The 20183-nt window shown below is 42.8% G+C and overlaps 1 protein-coding gene across 1 annotated transcript in view; it reads right to left on the bottom strand.

The window, feature by feature from the left end:
* Positions 1-14538, bottom strand: part of Cenpe (centromere protein E) — a 66012-nt gene extending 51474 nt beyond the window's left edge. Inside the window, exons 1-9 of the mRNA XM_051165751.1 lie at positions 14395-14538; positions 12717-12808; positions 5875-5964; positions 5612-5730; positions 4840-4959; positions 4097-4178; positions 3856-3923; positions 3708-3773; positions 337-388 (exon numbers count right to left, since the gene is read on the bottom strand). Coding sequence (XP_051021708.1) covers positions 337-388; positions 3708-3773; positions 3856-3923; positions 4097-4178; positions 4840-4959; positions 5612-5730; positions 5875-5964; positions 12717-12808; positions 14395-14450 — 745 coding nt within the window. The 5' untranslated portion in view covers positions 14451-14538. The remainder of the gene's footprint in view (positions 1-336; positions 389-3707; positions 3774-3855; positions 3924-4096; positions 4179-4839; positions 4960-5611; positions 5731-5874; positions 5965-12716; positions 12809-14394) is intronic.
* Positions 14539-20183: the final 5645 nt, after the last annotated feature.

The following is a 20183-nucleotide window of genomic DNA, read 5'->3' as shown; positions in this document are numbered from 1 at the left end:
TTCCTTTTTCTTCTCAGCACTAGCCACAGGCACTCTGATCTTTAATGGAGGGAAAGCTTTCTGAAAGCTGGTGTCAAGGTAAATAGCCAAGTGCAGACTCAGCGGGACAGTCCCGGAAGGCTGCCTCTCACTACCATTCTTAATTTTCTAGCTAGTTAAAGCTTAGCTGGCTTTCACAGCACATCCCTGGGCTTCCCAGCTCCACAGCCCTATGAACTGCATAACTGAGTTTGTAGAAGCAATCAAGTTTGAATGTTATGATGAAGACTTTCGTGTAGAAGTCATTACATCCTCAGTACTTGGAACACAATGAGCAGACATAACAAGTTCTCCTACCTTCAGCTCCTGTCTGAGCAGCTCTTTCACTGCCGGCCAGATCAACCAAGTTCTGCAGGGTGGATGAAAATGTGTGTTTAGGAGGTGTGGCTACAAATGATAAGCTCGAAGTCAGCGAAGGACTATTTTAAAGACACGGTGTACGGAGCCACACTGGTCTCCATGCCTTGTTCCCTCTTTCTTTATAGACTCCAGGGTTGCTGAGGTGTGTCCTGCAGAGCCCAGGACTTTACCAAGGACAGTGTGATTTTGCCACCTGGTCTCTGCTGTGCTTTTTGCTGTTCTTTCCTTTTGTGTCTAATGTTTTAGACCATCCTCACACCGTATTCAAGAACCAAGGCAAGCACTGCCTTCTCAATAGAGCCTTGCCCTCTTGACCCATCTTCTCGCATGCCCAGATGAACGCATCTTTAGTTATAACTTATTCTCACAGTACTTGTTTTGCTGGGTTGGCAATGTGTGTACCACCTACACGGCACTGTAGCATCTTTAAATCACCGGCCTTGCTATCATTTCCTAAGTAACACTGAAAACCTGCATCTGTTCCACTGGAGCAACAGCACTGAGCCATGCAAAAAACCTTACATTCTACAGAGGAGGTTTATGAGAAGAGAGAGGGATATAGAAACACAAGAGAAGATTTAAGTAGGCAAAGTATGTTCTCTGCAATAGGTGACGGGGGTGGGGCGGGGGGGGGCTGCTATTAGGCTTAGATGTCATTGTCAAAGGAGTGGGAGGCAGCCATGAAGAGTTTAACAGAAACAGTACTGTGTATGCAGAAAGCGCACTGGTTCACAAAGAGACTCCTTTAGAGTGTCGCTAATAACCCGGAAAGGATCTAGCTGCTCATCTGCAATCCTAGAACCTGAGAGGTAAAGGCAGGCGGAGTGCCATGAGGTACCTCCCAAGTAAGTTCCAGGCTAGCCCAGACTACGCAGAGTTCTAGGCCAACCTGTCTGAACAAACCAAACCAAACATCTGCCAAACCCCGGCAGCGGTGAACCGAAACGAAGCAGGAGCATCTTGTGAACAAGACTGAGAAAGAACACGGGGTTTCCTAAATGCAGGGGAAGCCGCGAGGAAGCTGTACGCGCAGAATAATACAGAGTGACTCAACTTCCTGAAGGAACAACTGTGGCCCTGAGTGCGGAATGAGTGCAGAGGTGCCAAGGGCTGCAGTAGATGCCCCGGCAGGAAGCAGACAGCAGCGCAGATGTGACAGGCCCAGTCTGGCTTATGGCAGCAGGAGTGCGGACAGCCTGTGAGGAAGCAGTAGAGCAGTGTTTTCTTTATTCTCTCAGTCTCAGAGCCCGGCACCAGGCTCACAATGTGGAAAAGACTCTTTTACTGGACGTCCTAAAAGAAAAGCTCCCCTTTTCTGTGGTGATTTTTCAAGGCCTTATAAGTAATTATGTACCCCTGCTCTATGGACCTAGTTCAGTACTCTCCTGATTTTCCTTTCGTAGTGTCCACTAGGGATCCTTTAGACATACAATATGTAGGCACAGTGGAGATGAAGGCAGCTGAGGGAATTCCTGGAGTGGAGATGAGTCAGCGCTCACAGGCACTCTGAGATTGGAGCACGTAGGATTCTGGGAGGAAGTTGAGTGAGATCAGTTAAGAGTGGCCAGCTCTTGTCCAGTGAAGTGACCTAACAGAACAGTATGTAATAGTCTTAGAAATCTGTATGATGCACTGAAGAAAGGGAGACTGGAGTCACAGGGGCCAGGTGCTAGACCACAGTCCTGAACTAGGAGACATGGTAACCTAAATGGGCATAATATACACAGAAATGTACCAAGATGTAATTAGTAAGAAATGGAACAATTCTCAGGGAGGCAGAGGCAGGCGGATCGCTGTGAGTTTGAGGCCAGCCTGGTGTACAAGTGAATAGACTACACAGAGAAACCATGTTGTGTAAAGACAGACAGACAGACAGACAGGAAGAAAGGAAAGAAAGAAAGAAAAAGATGACAAATGGACAAAGAGAACTGACTTAGGTTTCCTGCCTTTGGTAGACTGTTGGTTTTTCTGGGATAAAAAAAAAAGTTAACTGTGGAAGGAAGGAAAGGCTTTGGATACACGGAGAGTTCTGATATAGGCAATCCACGTTCATTTTGATGAGAAAGATATGGATTAGAACCCAGAAACCTTCATTCACTGAAATAAAGCTTGGCAGTCATCAACACAGAAGAACCTGAAAAGTCACAGAACCCTCTCAATTTTGACAGATGGGTAAGAGGCGACAAGACAGACAGACAGAGCTGATCGAGGCTGGAGAGTAACATCCCCCAAGGCCAGGAGACAACAGCCACCTGGAGAGCCAGACCACCCCACAAAGAAACACTTCCTTCCCTGAGCTGGACAGGCTCACAGGCTGGCCCAGGGGCGTCCTAAGACACTCACGTGACAAATCAGCAAGAGTATTACAACTGAGAGAAATGTTAAAAGTATACTGAAGTATCATAACTCAGGCTTGGAATACAACACAGGTTAGGTAGAGGTTTTGCTCTTAAGTGAAAATATTAAAATCTATTAAAATAAATCATACATGTTTTGAGGAAAACAAGGTTTAAGTTAGGACTAGACGTCTATCATCTGCTTTATCAGAGCTCCACACTGCATGCCTATAACCACAACACTTGAAAGGGCGAGGCTGAAGAATTATGATTTTAAAGACTCCCTGGGCTACATGGTGATACCCCAATAATAGAAAAGGAGATAAGTGGGAGGTTTACTTATGTGGCGAAAAGCACTGTCTGCATAAAGCTCATAGTCAATGAACGTGCAATAAGAACAAACTGTGCAACATGTTGGTACTAAGAGATGAACGTGATATCCCTTTTCTATCTAAGATGTTTATAGTCTAAAATACTGCCCGTGGGCCAGAAGCTGGGGGCGGGAGAGGCATTCAGTAGTACAGCATTGCCTAGCATGCAGAAGGCCCTAAGGCTGACCATTAGACAGTAAAACAAAACAAAATTCCCACCATTTATAAACATGCTTTCTCATAGTTAAAAACAAATAAAAGATTTATGTTTTAACTATTTTACCTAGCTTTTTGGTTTAACCAGACAATTCTAAATTACATTGACTGGGATTTAAGAAACGTTATCAAAAGCTCTACTTTGTTGGTGGCTGGAAGAAGACTGAATCCCTGCAGCTCTCTAGTCATCACATAAGGAAACAAAGATGCTCTAACCCTCAGGCAGGCCTTCCTTTAGTAACCCAAGGCCACTCCTACGACCACTTACCCTGCCAGCTGAGGACCCCTCCTTCCTACTTACTGAACAGTTGTTACTAAAGCCATCACCCAATAGGTAAGCCACCTTTTGGGTCCCCGTGGAAAGCTATGGTTTATAAACACTCACCAAATGAGACACCTTGATAGACCCGTCACAGTTAGAAGATTCTCCTTTTTCCCTGCTTTCCAAAATCTAGACAGAAAAGGCAACTTGTTAAAAATGAGTCAATTCTTCTTTGGAAAGACTAAATATAGAGAAAAACAGAATTACCTACCATCCTAAAAATCGTATGGGAACGACTACTTTTTTGATTCATCTTGGTTATTCCATAATGTCTGTTCTCTGTAAGAACGAGTTATAGTAATTGTGTGTATTAATTTTAAGCCAAATGAAAAGCACCAGGCTTTATATTAGCTCAGTGTAACAAGTCTAACTTGAAGCCCATCTTATTTTGGTTAATAAAGAAATTGTGACTTGGTAGTTTTGCTATGCACTTAAAGATGCAGCAGTCTTACTTTCTCCTGTTGTGATCCATTTCAAAGCCATTTCTGCTGTATAAACCACTTCTTCTGTGAGATCAGCAACATAAACATTTCTCTGAAAATAGTTTAATTATAAAAAGATTAGAGAAAGAAAGTTTGCTTTCAAAGTTACAATCTACTGTAGAATTTGGGAAAGTAAAAAAAAAAATGAAACCATTATTCTGTAGAAAAAAAGCAACCTATTCACAATTTACTATGTATATTGAACACTCAAATTTTTCTTTTTTTACTTTCTAAACTTTATTAAGAACATTACACACCAAAATTAGCCAGAGTCTAGATCTGTACAACTCAGTGAACTTTCAGACACTTAGAACAGAACCTGCTTTCAAGTTTATACCTGTACTTTATGCCCTTAGCCACCTTAATTCATTAAGTTTCCAATAACTCTATACTACTGTTACATGATCAATTCATATGTATAACTGGATCATTCTTCCTCCTTGCCTGTTTTATCTCCCTTATATCACTATCAGCCCCCATCACTGGCATCGATGCTGTTCCAAAAACGACTTTTAGTTTGGTGACTCATCTAGCTCTTTAGGGCCATCGGTGAGGCTGCTGGATCCACTGGAGCTAGGTACACAAGGGAAGGCAAGGGCTCCTCTCCCTGTAGCAGACAGTCCCCAGCCCCCATGCCACCTCCTGCGCCGAGTGACCACTGATAGGCCCTTTCTTGCGCTGACCTAGTGAAGCCACCCAATTCTTTTACTCACATTGATGTCTTCCCGAATTATCAAGGGTTTCACTTTTTGAGCATTACAAAGTAAGTCTGTAATGATTTCATTGTAGATCTCCATGTAAGACACCCGCAGGAGAAATTCTCTCTCAGGAAACTAGGAGAAAACAGTGTGTGTGAAACATCAGAAAACACCCACTTAAAAACCAGCATTGCATGTTCACACACTGAGAGTAAAGAACCCAAGAAAAAGTTATCTGGAAAGCCAACAGAACCCATGACTGTATGCTGATAGCAACTATAAAAGCAGCATTTCAGAAGCAATGAAAACTGTGCTCCAATGAAGAACCAAGCACCAAGTCCAATCGTCTAGACTCAAAAGAAAGCCCTGACAATAGGTGTTTCTACCTTAATGAAAATGTACATCTAAATCCAACCTGAGCCCATCATCCTGTAGACTCTGCCTGCTGCTCTCCTTCTCTTTAAGTCACATCTACTTTAATTGCTCCTTAAGAATCACTAGTAACTAGACAAGGCTAACGGGGAACTAACCTTCTGATGGGATTTCCTACTGCTTAGTTTAGTCTACCTGTTGTTGGAAGTATTACTGTTTCAGGGCTCATTAGAAAAATATCATAAAATTTCAAGTTCTTTAAAGCGTGTGGGTCAGTGCCATGCCTTTCTCCTTTCCCCATGAAAATCGGAAGTGCAAATATTTCTCTCTTTTGTTGTTGTAAGAGAAAAACACCAATTGCTACTTAGTTGTCACTACTTTTACCTATGTGTGAGAGGAAGCCTGAGGTTATTACCTTCTTAATTCTTTGGAAAATGTCATGAATGGCCCTGGGTATAACTCCCAAACAATCTTCAGAGCCCATCATAGTGTGTGTTTTTCCTGATGCAGTTTGCCCATAGGCAAATATGGTACCTTTAAAAACAAGCAAAATAAACAGACAAATAAGGAATGTATTTGCAAAAATTCAAAACAAACGTATAGAGAGTAAAACTACAGTACTTATAGAGTGGACACTGGAGACCTAAGATGCTTCTGTAACATGAAGTGAATACAAACCATTGTAGCCTTGTATGGCAGAATTGATGATTGGTACTGCGATTTCTTCATACACATGTTTAGTGGTTTCATTACTATGAAAGACACGATCTAAAAAGAACACAGAAATTCAATCAACCATATGGACTGCATTTTCAAAAAATGAGTAATTTCCCAAAGAATCTAGAATCTAGATCAGGACCTAGAATGGTGAACCAATATTTCTTTAATTTTTAATTTTTGTCTTTTCAGAAAATGCCCTTCTCGAAGGAAAAACACAATGGTCTTCACATAGGAAAATCACACTTGCCCACGGTCTTGTGTATTTTCAAAGGCAGCTGAGCACAGTGGCTGCAGATGGGGTCTAGAGCCTGTTTGTTAGGTACCAATCCCCATTAGGCCCTGTGCTGGTTTAAACAGGTTTGGCCCCACAGACTCATGTGTCTGAATGCTTGGCCCACAGGGAACGGCACCACTAGGAGGTGTGGCCTTATTGGAGGGCCGATGCTGAAGCTCCTCAGTGTGGAACTGCAGTCTCCTCCTGGCTGCCTCCGGATCAAGCTGTAGACCTCTGCTCCCCCAGCACTGTTGCCTGCATGCTGCTGTGCTGATGACATGATGACACTGGTCCGAACCTCTGAAACCGGAAGCCAGCCCCAGTGAAATGCTTTCTATTATAAGAGTTGCCATGGTCATGCTGTCTCTCCATAGCAATAAGACTCAATACGACAGACCCAAATCTTGGGCTCCTGCCTTTAATTTGTAAAGCAATACACTATCATCTTTATGAAATTATTGTGAACATATTAGTACCATAGGAAATGTGAGCCATTATTAATTTTTCAGAAATTCTGTTTTGTAATATATCTTGTACTTAAATAGCCTAGTTCACACTGAATCAGGAAAATACCTAACAAAAAACACTAGAGGGAAAAAAAATTCCCTACTAAATCAGTATTTGACTGATAAATCTGCCATACTATAATCTGATTCTTTGCTTTTGTTGTGACATTTTCCATGGTAAAAAAAAAAAAAAAAGTTCAGAGGGGATTTCTAAAATAGGGAAATGTGTTGGCAAAAAAGCTCCATAATTCAGCTTCTGTGTTAACTACAGGTTTTTCTGAAGGTAAAACAGTAAAACCAAGCACCACAGAGAAGCTCTTTACTCAGAATTTCAGATTCAGCGGAGTTGGTGGATGCTTGTGTTTCAATGGCATCAATCTCAGGCAGCTGATGAGTTCAAATCTTCTATATGCATATAGGGCCACCAAAACCTCAAAAATAATGGTGTTTTTTTCTCTTCTTCTATGCCAGTTGAAGCTCTCAGATAACGATACAGAGACCTATTCCATTTATTAATAGGCTTTAACCCACTAAGCTGGGATCACCAGGCCAACAGCTAAGCCTCCCTTCCTGAGGAGGCCTGCAGGACCGCAGCAACATTCAGGTCCTCCAGGGGCGGAGCCAGCAGAGGTGAGCAGCAGGCTGCTCCCTGAGCTCCACTGTCAGGCTCAAGGGTCTGCCTGCCTCCCTGAGGAGTCCTGCTGGCATCAGGAACGTCCAGCCAACACCAGGGACAACGAAATGGCTAAAGGCCAGCGTAAGAACACAACTGACAAGAGCTAGGGCAATATGGCACCATCAGAGCCCAGCTATTCTACTATACCAAGCCCTGGATGTCCTAACACAGGCAAAACACAAGAAGACAACCTTGAATCCAATCTTATAAAGATGATAGAGGCCTTTAAAGAGGAAATGAATACATTCCTTAAAGAAATACAGGAAAACATGATCAAACAGGTGAAAGAAATGAATAAAACTGTTGAAGACCTGTCAATGGGAACAGAACAAAGAATATATCTTCTTTTCAGCACTTCACAGAACCTTCTCCAAAACTGACCATATAGTTGGTCACAAAGCAAGCCTCAACAGATACAAGAAAACTGAAGCCACTGCTTGTATCTTACAGACTACTGAGGATAAAGCTGGAATCCAACAACAACAATAACATCAACAGCATCAACCCTACAACCTCATGGAAACTGAACAACTCTCTTCTCAATGACCACTGGGCCAAGGAAGAAATAAAAAAAGAGACTAAATATTTTCTAGAATTAAATGAAAACGAAGGCATAATATTCCAAAACTTATGGAAAACAATGAAAGCAGTACTAAGAGAAAAGTTCATAGCACTAAGTGCCTTCATAAAGGAACTGGAGAGATCTCATACTAGCAATTTTAAAGCACACCTGAAAGCTCTAGAAGAAAAAGAAGCAAACACACCCAAGAAGAGTAGATGGCAGGAAATAATCAAACATGGCCAAATTCAATAAATTAGAAACAAAGAGAACAACAAAGAATCAACAAAACCAAGAGCTGGTTCTTTGAGAAAATGAACAAGATAGACAAACCTTTAGCAAAACTAACCAAAAGGCAGAGAGACAGTATCCAAATAACAAAATCAGAAAGGAGAAGGGGGACACAACAATAAACACCGAGGAAATCCAAAGAATTATTAGGTCTTACTTCAAAAGCTTGTATTCCATAAAATTGGAAAATCTAAATGAAATTGGTGATTTTCTTGATAGATACCACTTACCAAAGTTAAATCAAGATCAGGTAAACAAGTTAAATAGCCTTCTAACCTCTAAAGGAAACAGGAGCAGTCATTACAAGTCTCCCAACCAAAGGAAAAAAAAAAAAGCCCAGGGCCAGATGGTTTTAGGACAGAATTCTACCAGACTTTCAAAGATTGAATATCAATACTCCTCTTTCTATTGCACAAAATAGAAACAGAAGGAACATTGCCAAACTCATTCTATGAGACCAGTAACCCTGATACCTAAACCACACAGACTCAACAAAGAAAGAGAACTTCAGACCAATTTCACTCATGAACATTGATGCAAAAATAATAAAATACTAGCAAACCAAATCCAAGAACACATCAAAAATAGCATCCACAAACCATCAAATGGGTTTCAACCCAGGGATGCAGGGATGGCTCAACATACAAAAATCCATCAATGTAATATACCACATAAAAAACACATGATCATCTCATTAGATGACAAAAAGGACTTTGACCAAATCCAACACCACCTCATGTTAAAAGTCTTGGAGAGATCAGAGATACAAGACACATTCCTAAACACAATAAAGACAATAGACAACATGAAATTAAATAGAGATATACTTAAAGCAATTCCACTAAAACCAGGGACAAGACAAGGATGCTCACTCTCTCCATATCTATTCAATATAGTTAGTTCTTGAAGTTCTAGCTAGAGCAATAAGACAACTAAAGGAGATCAAGGGGAATCCACATTTGAAAGGAAGAAGTCAAAGTATTGCTATTTACAGATGATATGATAGTATAGATAAGTGACCACCAAAATTTTGCCAGAGAACACCTATAGCTGATAAACAGTTCAGCAAAGTGTCTAGACACAAAATTAACTCAAAAACAAACAAACAAACACATATACTCAAACCAACCAACCAAATAAAAAACCCACAACACCCAAAAACCCAGAAACAAACAACCAATGAAACAAAACACACAAACCAAAAAAACCAGTAGCCCTCCTTTATATGAACAATAATTAGGCTGAGAAAAAAATTAGGTAAACACCACCTTTCACAATAGTCACAAACAATTAAAATAACTTGGTATAACTCTCACCAAGCAAGTGAAAGACCTGTATGAAAAAAACTGTAAGTCTTTGAAAGAAGAAACTGAAGAAGATATGAATTTGGAAAGATCTCCCATGCTCATGGGTCAGTAGGATTAACATAGTAAAAATGGCCATCTTACCGAAAATAATCTACAGATTCAGTGCAATCCCCATCAAAATGCCAACACAATTGTTTACAGACCTTGAAAGAACAATTCTAAGTTCATATGGAAAAACAAGAACAACAAAATCCCAGATAGTTAAAACAATCCTATACAATAAAAGAACCTCTGGAGGTATCTCAAGCTGTACCATAGAGCAATAGTAATTAAAAACTGATGGTACTAGCATAGAAATAGACTGGTTGACCAATGGAATTGAATTAAAGATTCAGAAATAAGCCCACACACCTATGGACACTTGATTTTTGATAAAGAAGCCAAATCCATACAATGGAACAAAGATAGCACCTTCAACAAATGGTCTAACAGGGTGTCTGCATATTGAAGAAAGCAAATAGATCTATATTTATCACCTTGCACAAAACTCAAGTCCAAGTGGATCAAGGACCTTAACACCAGATACACTAAATTTAATAGAAGAGAAAATGGGGACTAGCTTTTAATACCTTGGTACAGAAGACAACTTCCTAAACAGAACACCAATAGCTCAGGCACTAAGGTCAACAATTACTAAATGGGATCTCATAAAACTAAAAAGCTTCTGTTAGGCAAAGTCTACACAATGAGAAAAGATCTTCACCAACCCTACATTGAATCAAGGGTTAATATCCAAAATATATAAAGAACTCAAGAAATTAAACACCAAGAAACCAAACAACCCAACTAAAAGATGGGTACAGAGCTAAAAAAGAATTTTCAACAGAGGAATCTTTAGTGTCTGAGAAGCACTTACAGAAACATGCAACGTCCTGGTTGAACACAAACTTGTACAACCACTGTGGAAATCAATTTACCGGGTTTCTCAGAAAACTGGGATTAGTTCTACCTCAAGACCCAGCTATAGCACGCCTGGGCATATACCTGAAAGATGCTCTACCATACAACAAGGACATTTGTTCAACTATGTTCATAGCAGCTTTATTTGTAATAGCCAGAATCTGGATACAACCTAGATGTCCCTCAACCAAAGAATGGATAAAGAAACCATGGCATATTTACACAACACAATACTAATCATCTCTTAAAAACAAGGACATCATGAAATTTGCAGGACAATGGTGAGGTTACCCAGGAAGACACACGTGGTATGTACTCATTTATGAGCAGATACTAGCCACAATGTACAGGATAACCAGGCTATAATCCACAGACCCAAAGACGCTAAGTAATAAGGAGGGTGCAAGGGAGGATGCTTGAATCTCAGAAGGGGTGATAAAATAGACATGTGAAGTGGATTGAGGGAGGGAACTGGGTGGGAAAGGTGGTGGGGAAGGGACCGGAGGGGTGGGGCATCAGATGTGGAGAGGGCAGGGTGGAGAGAGGGCTGGGAGGGAGAATGGATACTGGTGGTAGAGGGCATGTCTGGGAAGGGGAGGCTACCAGGAGTTTATGGGGAGTTCCTAGGTAATACTCCCAGTAGGAGGAGATATGGAGCTTGGAGTGGCCACCCCCTGTGGCCTGACAGGACTCCCAATAGAGGGAGGGAGAAACTAACTCACCCACAAAACCTTTAACCCAGTATTTGTCCTACCTACAAGATGTGAAGGGACAAAGATGGAGCAGAGATTGAGGGAGTGGCCAACCAATTACTGGCCCAACTGGGGATCTACCTCCTGGGAGAGAGCCAACCCTTGACACTATTAATGATACTTTGCTATCTTTGCCGACAGGAGCCTAGCCTGTTGTCTGAGAGGCTTCATGCAGCAGTTGATGGAAACAGATGCAGAGACCTATAGCTAAAAAACAGACAGAGCTCATCTTATGAAAGAGTGGGAGGAAGGATAGAGAGAGCCAGAGGGGTTAAGGACACCACAAGAAGACCTACAGAATAAACTAACCCGGGCCCATTGTGGGCTCACAAGAGTCTAAACCACTAACTAAAGAACATGCATGGGTTGGACCTAGACCCCATACACATATGTAGCAGATGTTCAGCTTGGTCGTCATGTGGGTCCTCTAACAATAGAAGTAGGGGCTGTCTCTGATCCCTTTCTCCTAGCTGGGCTGACTTGTCTGGCTTCAGTGGGAGAGGACACCCTTAGTCTTGCTATGACTTGATGTGCCAGGGTGGGTTGGTACCCATGGGTGGCCTTCCCTTCTCTAAGGAGAAGAGGAGGGGGATGAGGGAGGGTGGATGAGGATGACACTGGAAGGAGAGGAGGGAGGGGGCTTTGAAGGAAAACAAAACAAACGAACACCTCAAACCCTCATCTGACTGATTGTGCTTAATTCTGGCCACCAAGTCTGGGAGGAAAAAAAAAAAAAAGTACTAAGCCGGACAGATCCCAACTCTCCTGGCTTGTCTTTGGCTGTTCAGTGTTTATTAACCAATCAGAGATGGTGGAGAACAATTTCCACACAGCACTGAGATAAGTGATACTTCGTAGAACAGACAAATCCCATGTCTGCACTGCAACCAGATCTCTGGGCACAGAAATCAGCATGTGAGTACACAGTGCACACAAGGCCATCGCCCAACAAAAACCTATATAGTCCAAATGCTTGAGGGAACCTTTCATCTTGGTTTTATAATCTCTCAACCACACCGCTTTACCTTTAAAAAATTATATTACTATTACAAAATGGTTGTTTGTGGGACATGTGGACTGTGCGACCAGGGAAAATGGTCTGGAAGAAGCCCTTTCCCCCAGTTATTAATTGGGATCCTGCAGACCTGCCTGCCAAACCACATTCCTTTGAGTCCAGCACCTGGAAACACCGGTGCCTGGGTGCCCTGAAGGGAAGACGTGGACCCTGGGCTCCAGACCAATAGCTGTTTACTAGGCATCACTTTACTTCCCATAATTCTCTGCTCCAAATGTTGTCCTAGTTTTAATGAGATGACAGCCTAGGGTCTGGGAAAGTGGCTCAATTTAGACCACCATTTTGTAGTTCAGTTTGGCCTTGAACTCCTGATCCCCCTGTCTTCAGACAGCAGAGGGCAGGGATCAGAGGCCACCACGGCCTGGCTACAAGGCAACTGTTGATGCCATCATAAACTTACCAAAATTGAAGGATTTACCCCCATCACTCTGATAAATAGCATTGTTGTCAGCTTTCCAGTAAACGTGGGTGGCTTCTCCAAGTTCTTCTTCTCTGGAAGAATAGAACACCACACTTCAGAACAAGGTGAGTGACCAGGAGGCCATGCGACGGAAAGGATAATTTAAAACATTCCTGGTTTTGAAAGGGTCGGAACTCAGCTTTACCACATGAAGCTTAGCGATAGGTCTGTTGTTTCTCACCAGTTCCCCAGCGAAGCCCTGCACTCCAGGCAGTTCCACGTGCCACTCAGATCGTGTGTGTTGCGTTCCTTTGTTAGGAGCCTGACTTCTCACACGTGACACGATTCTGTCATCTACAAAGCTCAGACCTAAGAATCTCGCAATGAAGATATAAAAATCTGGACGGTGGGGACACACACCTTTAATCCCAGCATTAGGGAGGTGGAAGGCTGTGGCAGGCAGATCTCTGTGAGTTCAAGGCCAGCCTGGTCTACAGAGTGAGTTCCAGGACAGCCAGGGCTACACAGTGAAACCCTGTCTCAAACAAACAAACAAATCTCTCTCTCTCTCTCTCAAAATGATGTTTTCATAAGCTACATTCATAGTTATCTTAGGCTGCATAGGATCTACTGCCTCTCTGAAATCCTTGAAAAAAACCTTCTGGACTACTTAACATGCCCTAAATCACCTGGGCTATGCTAGTAATCTTTTTTTTCCCCCCTGTGTCTCACTATGTAGCACTGGTTGGCCTGGAACTCACTAGATAGCCCAAGCTGGTCTACAAGTCAGAAGTACATCTGCCTCTGCCCTTCTGAGTACTGCGACTAAAGGTGTATGCCAGCCTCCAAGCGCAGGCACCACAAATCTCTGCAATGCCCACAATGCCCCTCTTCCTGTAAATTCCCATACACAGCAAGCACCGTGTCAGTCAAGCGATCTGGAAGTTGGGTCTCTGTGAAACATCAAATGACCACCTACTCTTTCATTTGTGGCTAATTCCTAGATTTTCCTGACACCAGGTACCCCAACCAATCTGTCCCGTCTGCGAAGGCCCAATGGCCCTAACATTCTCCATACTGCTTTTCGCCCCCACAGTGAATTGTAACAGCCTATGTCTTTAGGTGTTCTGGTTTGCTTTCTGTTGCTGTGATAAAATACTCTGATCAAAAGCAAGTTGGAGAGGAAAAGGTTTCTTTCAGCTTTACACGTCCTGCACTGAGGTTAGTCAGTGGAACCAAGAAAAGGCCACTAGGACATGCCCACAGGCCAATCTCATTGAAGTAACCCTCAGATAAAGTTGGGCTGTGAAGTTGACAGCTAAAGGTAACTAAGAGAGAACTTTACTCAAGTTGGGGAAGGAACTTAAGTACAAGAAATTCCCAATCTGGAGGGAATCTCGCCTATCAATCACCCGTTCAATACCAGTTTCGCGAACACCGAAAGCTTTAGCATTTCTAATTGAATGCCGGAGGCTGGCAAGCCCAGTAGACACCATTTCCCCCTTCCTGCCTTTTTTTTCTGGCATTGCCACCCTCCTCCACTACTGAACACTTCCAGTCTCCTTTGATGATTGCTGCGTCGGCCGAGCCGAGTTTTCGGGGTAACAGTGAGTCCTGCTCGGGCGTCAGTGTGTCCCGGGGCAGCGCCGCCGATCTACACCGCCCGGCTGCCGCCTACCTGCTGTTTAGCGGCCGCACCCGCACGCACACGGCCACCGCCGCCTCCTCCGCCATCCCGTTTGTCCCGGCTAAGCAAAAGGCAGAACACCAACGGCGCCCATCAAACTCCTGCGCCGCCCCGCCTTTAAGTTTAAAATGTCCTCAACGCCGCCGCTGATTGGGCCGCGACGCGTCGTGACGTCACGGGGCAGTCCATGTGCTGTGCGGAGGCAGGGAGGGCGAAGAGGAAGTGGGTGTGTCCATAGGGCGGAGGAAGGCGGGGGAGCCACAGGGATTGCGGGTTGAGATCCTGGGGAAAGAGAGAGGTCTTGAGGCCGGGCGTGGTGGTGCACGCCTTTAATCCCAGTACTCGGGAGGCAGAGGCAGGCGGATTACTGTGAATTCGAGGCCAACCTGGTCTACAAAGCAGGTCCAGGGCAGCCAAGGCTACACAGAGAAACCCTGTCTCGAAAAACCAAAAAGAGAGAGAGAGAGAGAGAGAGAGAGAGAGAGAGAGAGAGAGAGAGAGAGAGAGAGAGAGAGAGAGAGAGAGAGAGGTCTTGTAATAAACAGATTATTAATCAAGAGCCACGGAACATCAGCCTCTTCCCTACCCCACCCTCAGAAAGCTTCCATGGCCATTTACCTCCCAATTATTCTTGCAGAAGGTCTTTTCTTTCCATGTTTATCAATTACTGGAGTCTTTTCTTCGGGGACACTCTATTCTGAACCACTTGGGTCTTTATCTTTTTTCTCAAAGTCAAAACCTTTTTTAGGCTGATCCTCTACTGAAGGCTTCCCAGATTTCCCAGAACACCTCCCTTGACCAGACACCATTTTTAGATGTTTCCATTTCATCTCCTTCACCTCAGCTGCTCAGGTGAGAAGTCATCCTCTGTGCGGCCATGAAGTCTCTAGGGGATACATTTTAAAAGGATATTTAAGAAAAGACAGCATAGCAAGGTAAGACTTGATAGCCTATGACCATATAGTGAGGGAGGAGGACCCCTCAGTCTTAGACCTAGGGGAGGGGAATAGGATAAAAGCAGGAGGGAGGGAGGAACGGGAGGATACAAGTGATGGGATAACAATTGAGTTGTAATCTGAATAAATTAATTTTATAATAAAAAATTGAAATGTTAAAAACAAAAAAACAAAAAACCAAGTCCTTTATCCTAAAAAAAAAAAAAAAAAAGCCAGCAACTGATGGGAACAGATGCAGAACACACAGGCAAACATTAGGTGGCGCTCAGGGAATCCTGTGGAGGAAGGTGAAGGACAGTAGGAACCAGAGCGGTGGAGGACACCAGGGGAACATGGCTACAGAAGCAAATAAGCAGGCCTCTAGAGGCTCGCAGAGATTGAAGCAACACTCAGGGAGCTTGTATGGGTCTAACCTAGGTCCTCTGCAGAGATGGTTGCTTAACTTAGGAGTCGGGGTGTGTCTGGCTCTTTTGCCTGGTCTTGGGAGATTTTTCCTCCTCCTGGGTTGCCTTGTCCAGCCTTCGTAGGAGCGTTTGTGCCTAGCCTTATTGTTTTTTGTCACGCTGTGTTTGTTTGACATGCCTGTTCTTTTCTGAAGGGAGAGGGAGGAGAAGTGAATCCGGAGGGGAAAGGGGAGGTTGAGGGGAGGGACTGGGAGGAGTGGAGGGAGGGGACATTTTGGATGGGATGTAAAGTATAAAAGAAGAATTAAAAAAAAAAAAAAAAGAATTTAGGGAGGCTGCTTGGGATAGTGTACTGTATATAAGAATGGATCAAATATGGGAAAGAAAGGGACAGAGGTTTCCAGATGGAGAGATAAGTATGTCAAAGAATCCAAGGCTTTCTAGAATTTTCTATGTGCCTGTATCATCCTTGGGACTTAGTCATTTTGGGTAATTGAGGGAGTGGAGTCAGGTCTTAGGAGTCTTATATCCTATAATAAAATATTTGGTTCTCATTCTCATGATGAAGGGAGGCCTATACAAGTTTTTTTTTTTTTTTTTTTAATTTAATGTGAGAGAGTAAGATTAAAAGGGCTCATGTATTTCTTCAAGACTTTCTGTACTATATCACTATGAAAATAGAAGCTTCTAGGTTGCGGTGGCACATGCCTTTAATCCCAGTTTCTGGGAGGCAGAAGCAGGTGGATCTCTATGAGTTCAAAACCAGCCTGGTCTCCTGAGCGAGACTGAGGACAGCCAAGGCTACACAGAGAAACCCTGCCTTGAAAAACAAAAAAAGAAAAAAAAAATTCCACACCATATGCATACAAATAATTACAGTCAGATGTAGTGGTGCTCACCTTTAATCCCAACCCTTGGGAGGCAGAGGCAGGTGGGTCTCTGTGAGTCCAAGGCCAGCCTGGTCTACTGAGTGAGTCTGAGGACACCCAAGGCTATGCAGAAAAACCCTGTCTCAAATAACAAAGAACCCCACCCCCACCTCCACTCCCACAAAAAAGAAAGAAAAGTTCCATATCACATAATACCAATAATTATGGTGGTGCATACCTTTAATGCCAGTCCTTGGGAGACAGAGGCAGGTGGGTCTCCGTGAGTTCAAGGCCAACCTGGTCTAAATATCAAGTTGCAGGACAGTTAAGGCTAAACAAAGAAACTACATCCATAACTACATGGACCTTTGAATTAAAATCAGTTGCTAAACCAGCCACAGACTTAGCTTCCTTGAGTATCAGGGGCACAGTGTTTCACGTAGATGTGTTTTCCTCCCTCCTCCTTGTGAATTTCGCAGCTCCCTCGGCCTCTGGACCTCTGAGTGGAGCCTGGCAGTCTCAGGAGGGTTGATGGGCAAAGTTTCAGACATGATCTCTGTAGGCCCGTAGAGGTAATCTCAGAGACTTGGGTTGGAGGTTAGCAATAGAAATGTCCCCACGCGAATGGTTCTTTCCCCTAGCCTTGAGGCTGAAGGAATTGCTTGGCCTTTGTGACAAAAAGACTTGGCCCATCCTTGTCTGCTAGCTTCTGATGTTTGGATGTGTGCACACCCTTTTTGGCTCCCATAATTTCCTGCTTAAGAAGAAGTTCTTAGACGGCGATCTGGTTCTTCTTGGGCATTCAACATCCCAGGGGGCTTTAGAGTCCAAGTCTGAGGTGGGAAAGCCTAGTTTATGTTGCCGTGACAAAATAGTTGACAGCAACAGCTTATGTATGGGAGGAAAAAATTTTTTCATCGTCTCACACTTTCAGAGTCTCAGCCCATTGGGTGGGAAGAGCATGCAGAGTCGGTGCAGAGGGAGAATGTGGTAGGGGCTAGTCACATCCCTACAGATCAGATCACACAGCAGAGAGAGAGAGAGAGAAGTCAGACCCAGGGATGGCCATTAGAGGCCCACTCACAGAAGTTAAGATCCGCCTCCTAAAGGCTCCATAGCTTCCCAAAACAGTGCCTCCAGCCAGGTGCCAAGTAGTCAAATCTTGAGCTTGTGAGGGACAGTTTAGATTCAAACCATAAAAACAGTTTTTTTTTCTCTTTCAAACCTGTTTGCTAACTGGTTTTCAGGCTCCCAGTTAGTTGCTGACAAGCCCATCCTTCCCGTGATCCAGGATGGGGTAGTGCTGGACACCCTCTCCTTTGCTCTCAAAGGCTATAATCAGCACACCAGGAAACTCATTTAGGGCTGCCACGAACATTCCAGTACACAGCCATTTCTGACAACATCTACTGATGACTCGGTCCTTGAAGGTTTCCATGTGTCTACCCTTACATATCCCAGCTGTTAAAACAACCTCAGTAACACTTTAAAACATGCCAGTCATGCCACTGTCCCAAAACACTCAAGTCACCTCCCTACCCTCAGTTCCTTGAGGATGACACTCAAACTCTTTCAGTTATCCCCAAAGTCCTGATCATTTTCTCCCCTCTTTCACTTTTTCTTCTGGGGAGTATGTGTGTATGGGGGGGCGCTGAACCCAGGGCTTCATACCATGATAGCTACAGGCCCCATGCCTAAGCTGTATTTGCAGTCCCCAATATCGTTGTTGCTCTGGCCTCATGTCCTTCCACTTTCTCCCCTTTCTCCTTTACATACTCTGGAGCCCAGGCTCCCTGTCAAAGCCCAGGCACCGGCTTTTCTGTGTGGCAGATAGGCTCGTAGCCAGATAAGCAGGCTCCCCTGAGATTCTTGGCTTCTCTGTGAACATCACCTTTTCAGAACTTTTTGTCTGCCTCAAATAGCAACTCCCTTGTCTGTTACTTCTGTCATGTGCTCTTTTTTTATGCACTCATTTGTAACTTTCGGAAATGACATTTAAACAAATTTATCTCTATAAAATTGGACTCCTCATTCTAGAATATCAGTGCAATAAATTAGCCAAGGAGCTTTTTACCCCTTATACTCTGTGCCAGTTTTATAATATTGTTTATTCATTTGCTTAAAAATATGTGAATATTAGTTTCACAAAAGGTAAACATATTAGTTAATGGATTAAAATAGTACATGAAGTTGAGTCTGTTAATTGAAGATTTATTTTCGTTGTCCTATTGTGAGATTGTCTATATTCTTCCTTTTTCATAGATAAACTGTAAAACAACAGAAGGCAGTGGTCAGGGGGAGGCACAGAGATGAACTAAAAAAGACCCCTTTTTCTTTACATAAATTTATATTATTTACTTCTTAAAAAAACACCTATTAGGTTTTTATAATTTTCCTTTTATTAAAAATGTTCCTTTCTCATACAATATATCCTGATTATACACTATATCCTGATTACAGTTTACCTCCCTCCCAGTTCCTCCCCACTCCTCTCCTCTCCACACCTACTCTCTTTTTGGAAAGAGACCCTTAAAATGTGCATACATGCTACTTTCTTAATAAGTAGTTGTTATTAACTCCGTCATAAAATTAATGCATGAATCTAGTTAATTTTCAATTTTCAAGATAATCTGTGGTAATTTACATACATGTATTTAATGCTTCACTTATTTCCATATAAATAGATATCTTCTATGATACTATGATGCACTACGCTTAAAATGTATGATGTTACATAGATATTTTCATCCCATCTCACAAGGGAAAGTGAATTTCTGAGACATGTTGGTGTTTTAATTAATGTATTTTTCCCCTACAAACTGTTTTCCTTTGTTGAAACTGCAGAGGGCACTGCAGTCCTTCTAGAATCAACATGTGGGGAATGCCCCGAAGATCTACCGTGGTACAAATCTAAGGATGTGGAGAAGCTTATTGGATCAAAATATGTATCAATTCAACTTATTTTGCTCATGTATTTTATACATCTTATATGAATTTAATCACTGTACTTATTTAGAACATGCTATCATCTTGAATAGGAGTAAATTTTGGTTACAATTTTCCTTTTATTAAAAATATTCTTTTCTCATACAATATGGTTATAATTTATTATTTCCAAAGCATAAATTTTGTCTAACAAGGAGATGTTCGTTTGTTATGATCATAGATATGATAGCTTGGGGCTGGAGATATTGCTCAGAGGTTAAGGGCAGTGACTGATCCTCCAGAGGTCCTGAGTTCAATTCCCAGCAACCATTTGGTGGCCCACAACCATCTATCATGTGATCTGATGCCCTCTTCTACAGACAAAGCACTTATATACAATAAATAAATAAATCTTAAAAAACAAATGTGATAGCTCTTTCTTTTTGGGCATGATTAAACATGTTTCTGTGACCTGAGTTGATTCAACTGACTTGTCCATCTCATTAGCTGAAAACTTATTTATCTCTGCTAGACGTGACTCTTTTCATCAACAAAATGGGAAGAGGGGTGTTGGATGATGTGACAGACATGACCGTGTTGTTTTGGGGAGGACTGTGGAAGGTCTT

This window comes from Acomys russatus, chromosome 23, assembly GCF_903995435.1.
Source record: "Acomys russatus chromosome 23, mAcoRus1.1, whole genome shotgun sequence".
NCBI lineage: Eukaryota > Metazoa > Chordata > Mammalia > Rodentia > Muridae > Acomys > Acomys russatus.
The sequence above is the reverse complement of the archived record's forward strand: the minus strand, read 5'-3'. Positions and strand labels throughout refer to the sequence as shown.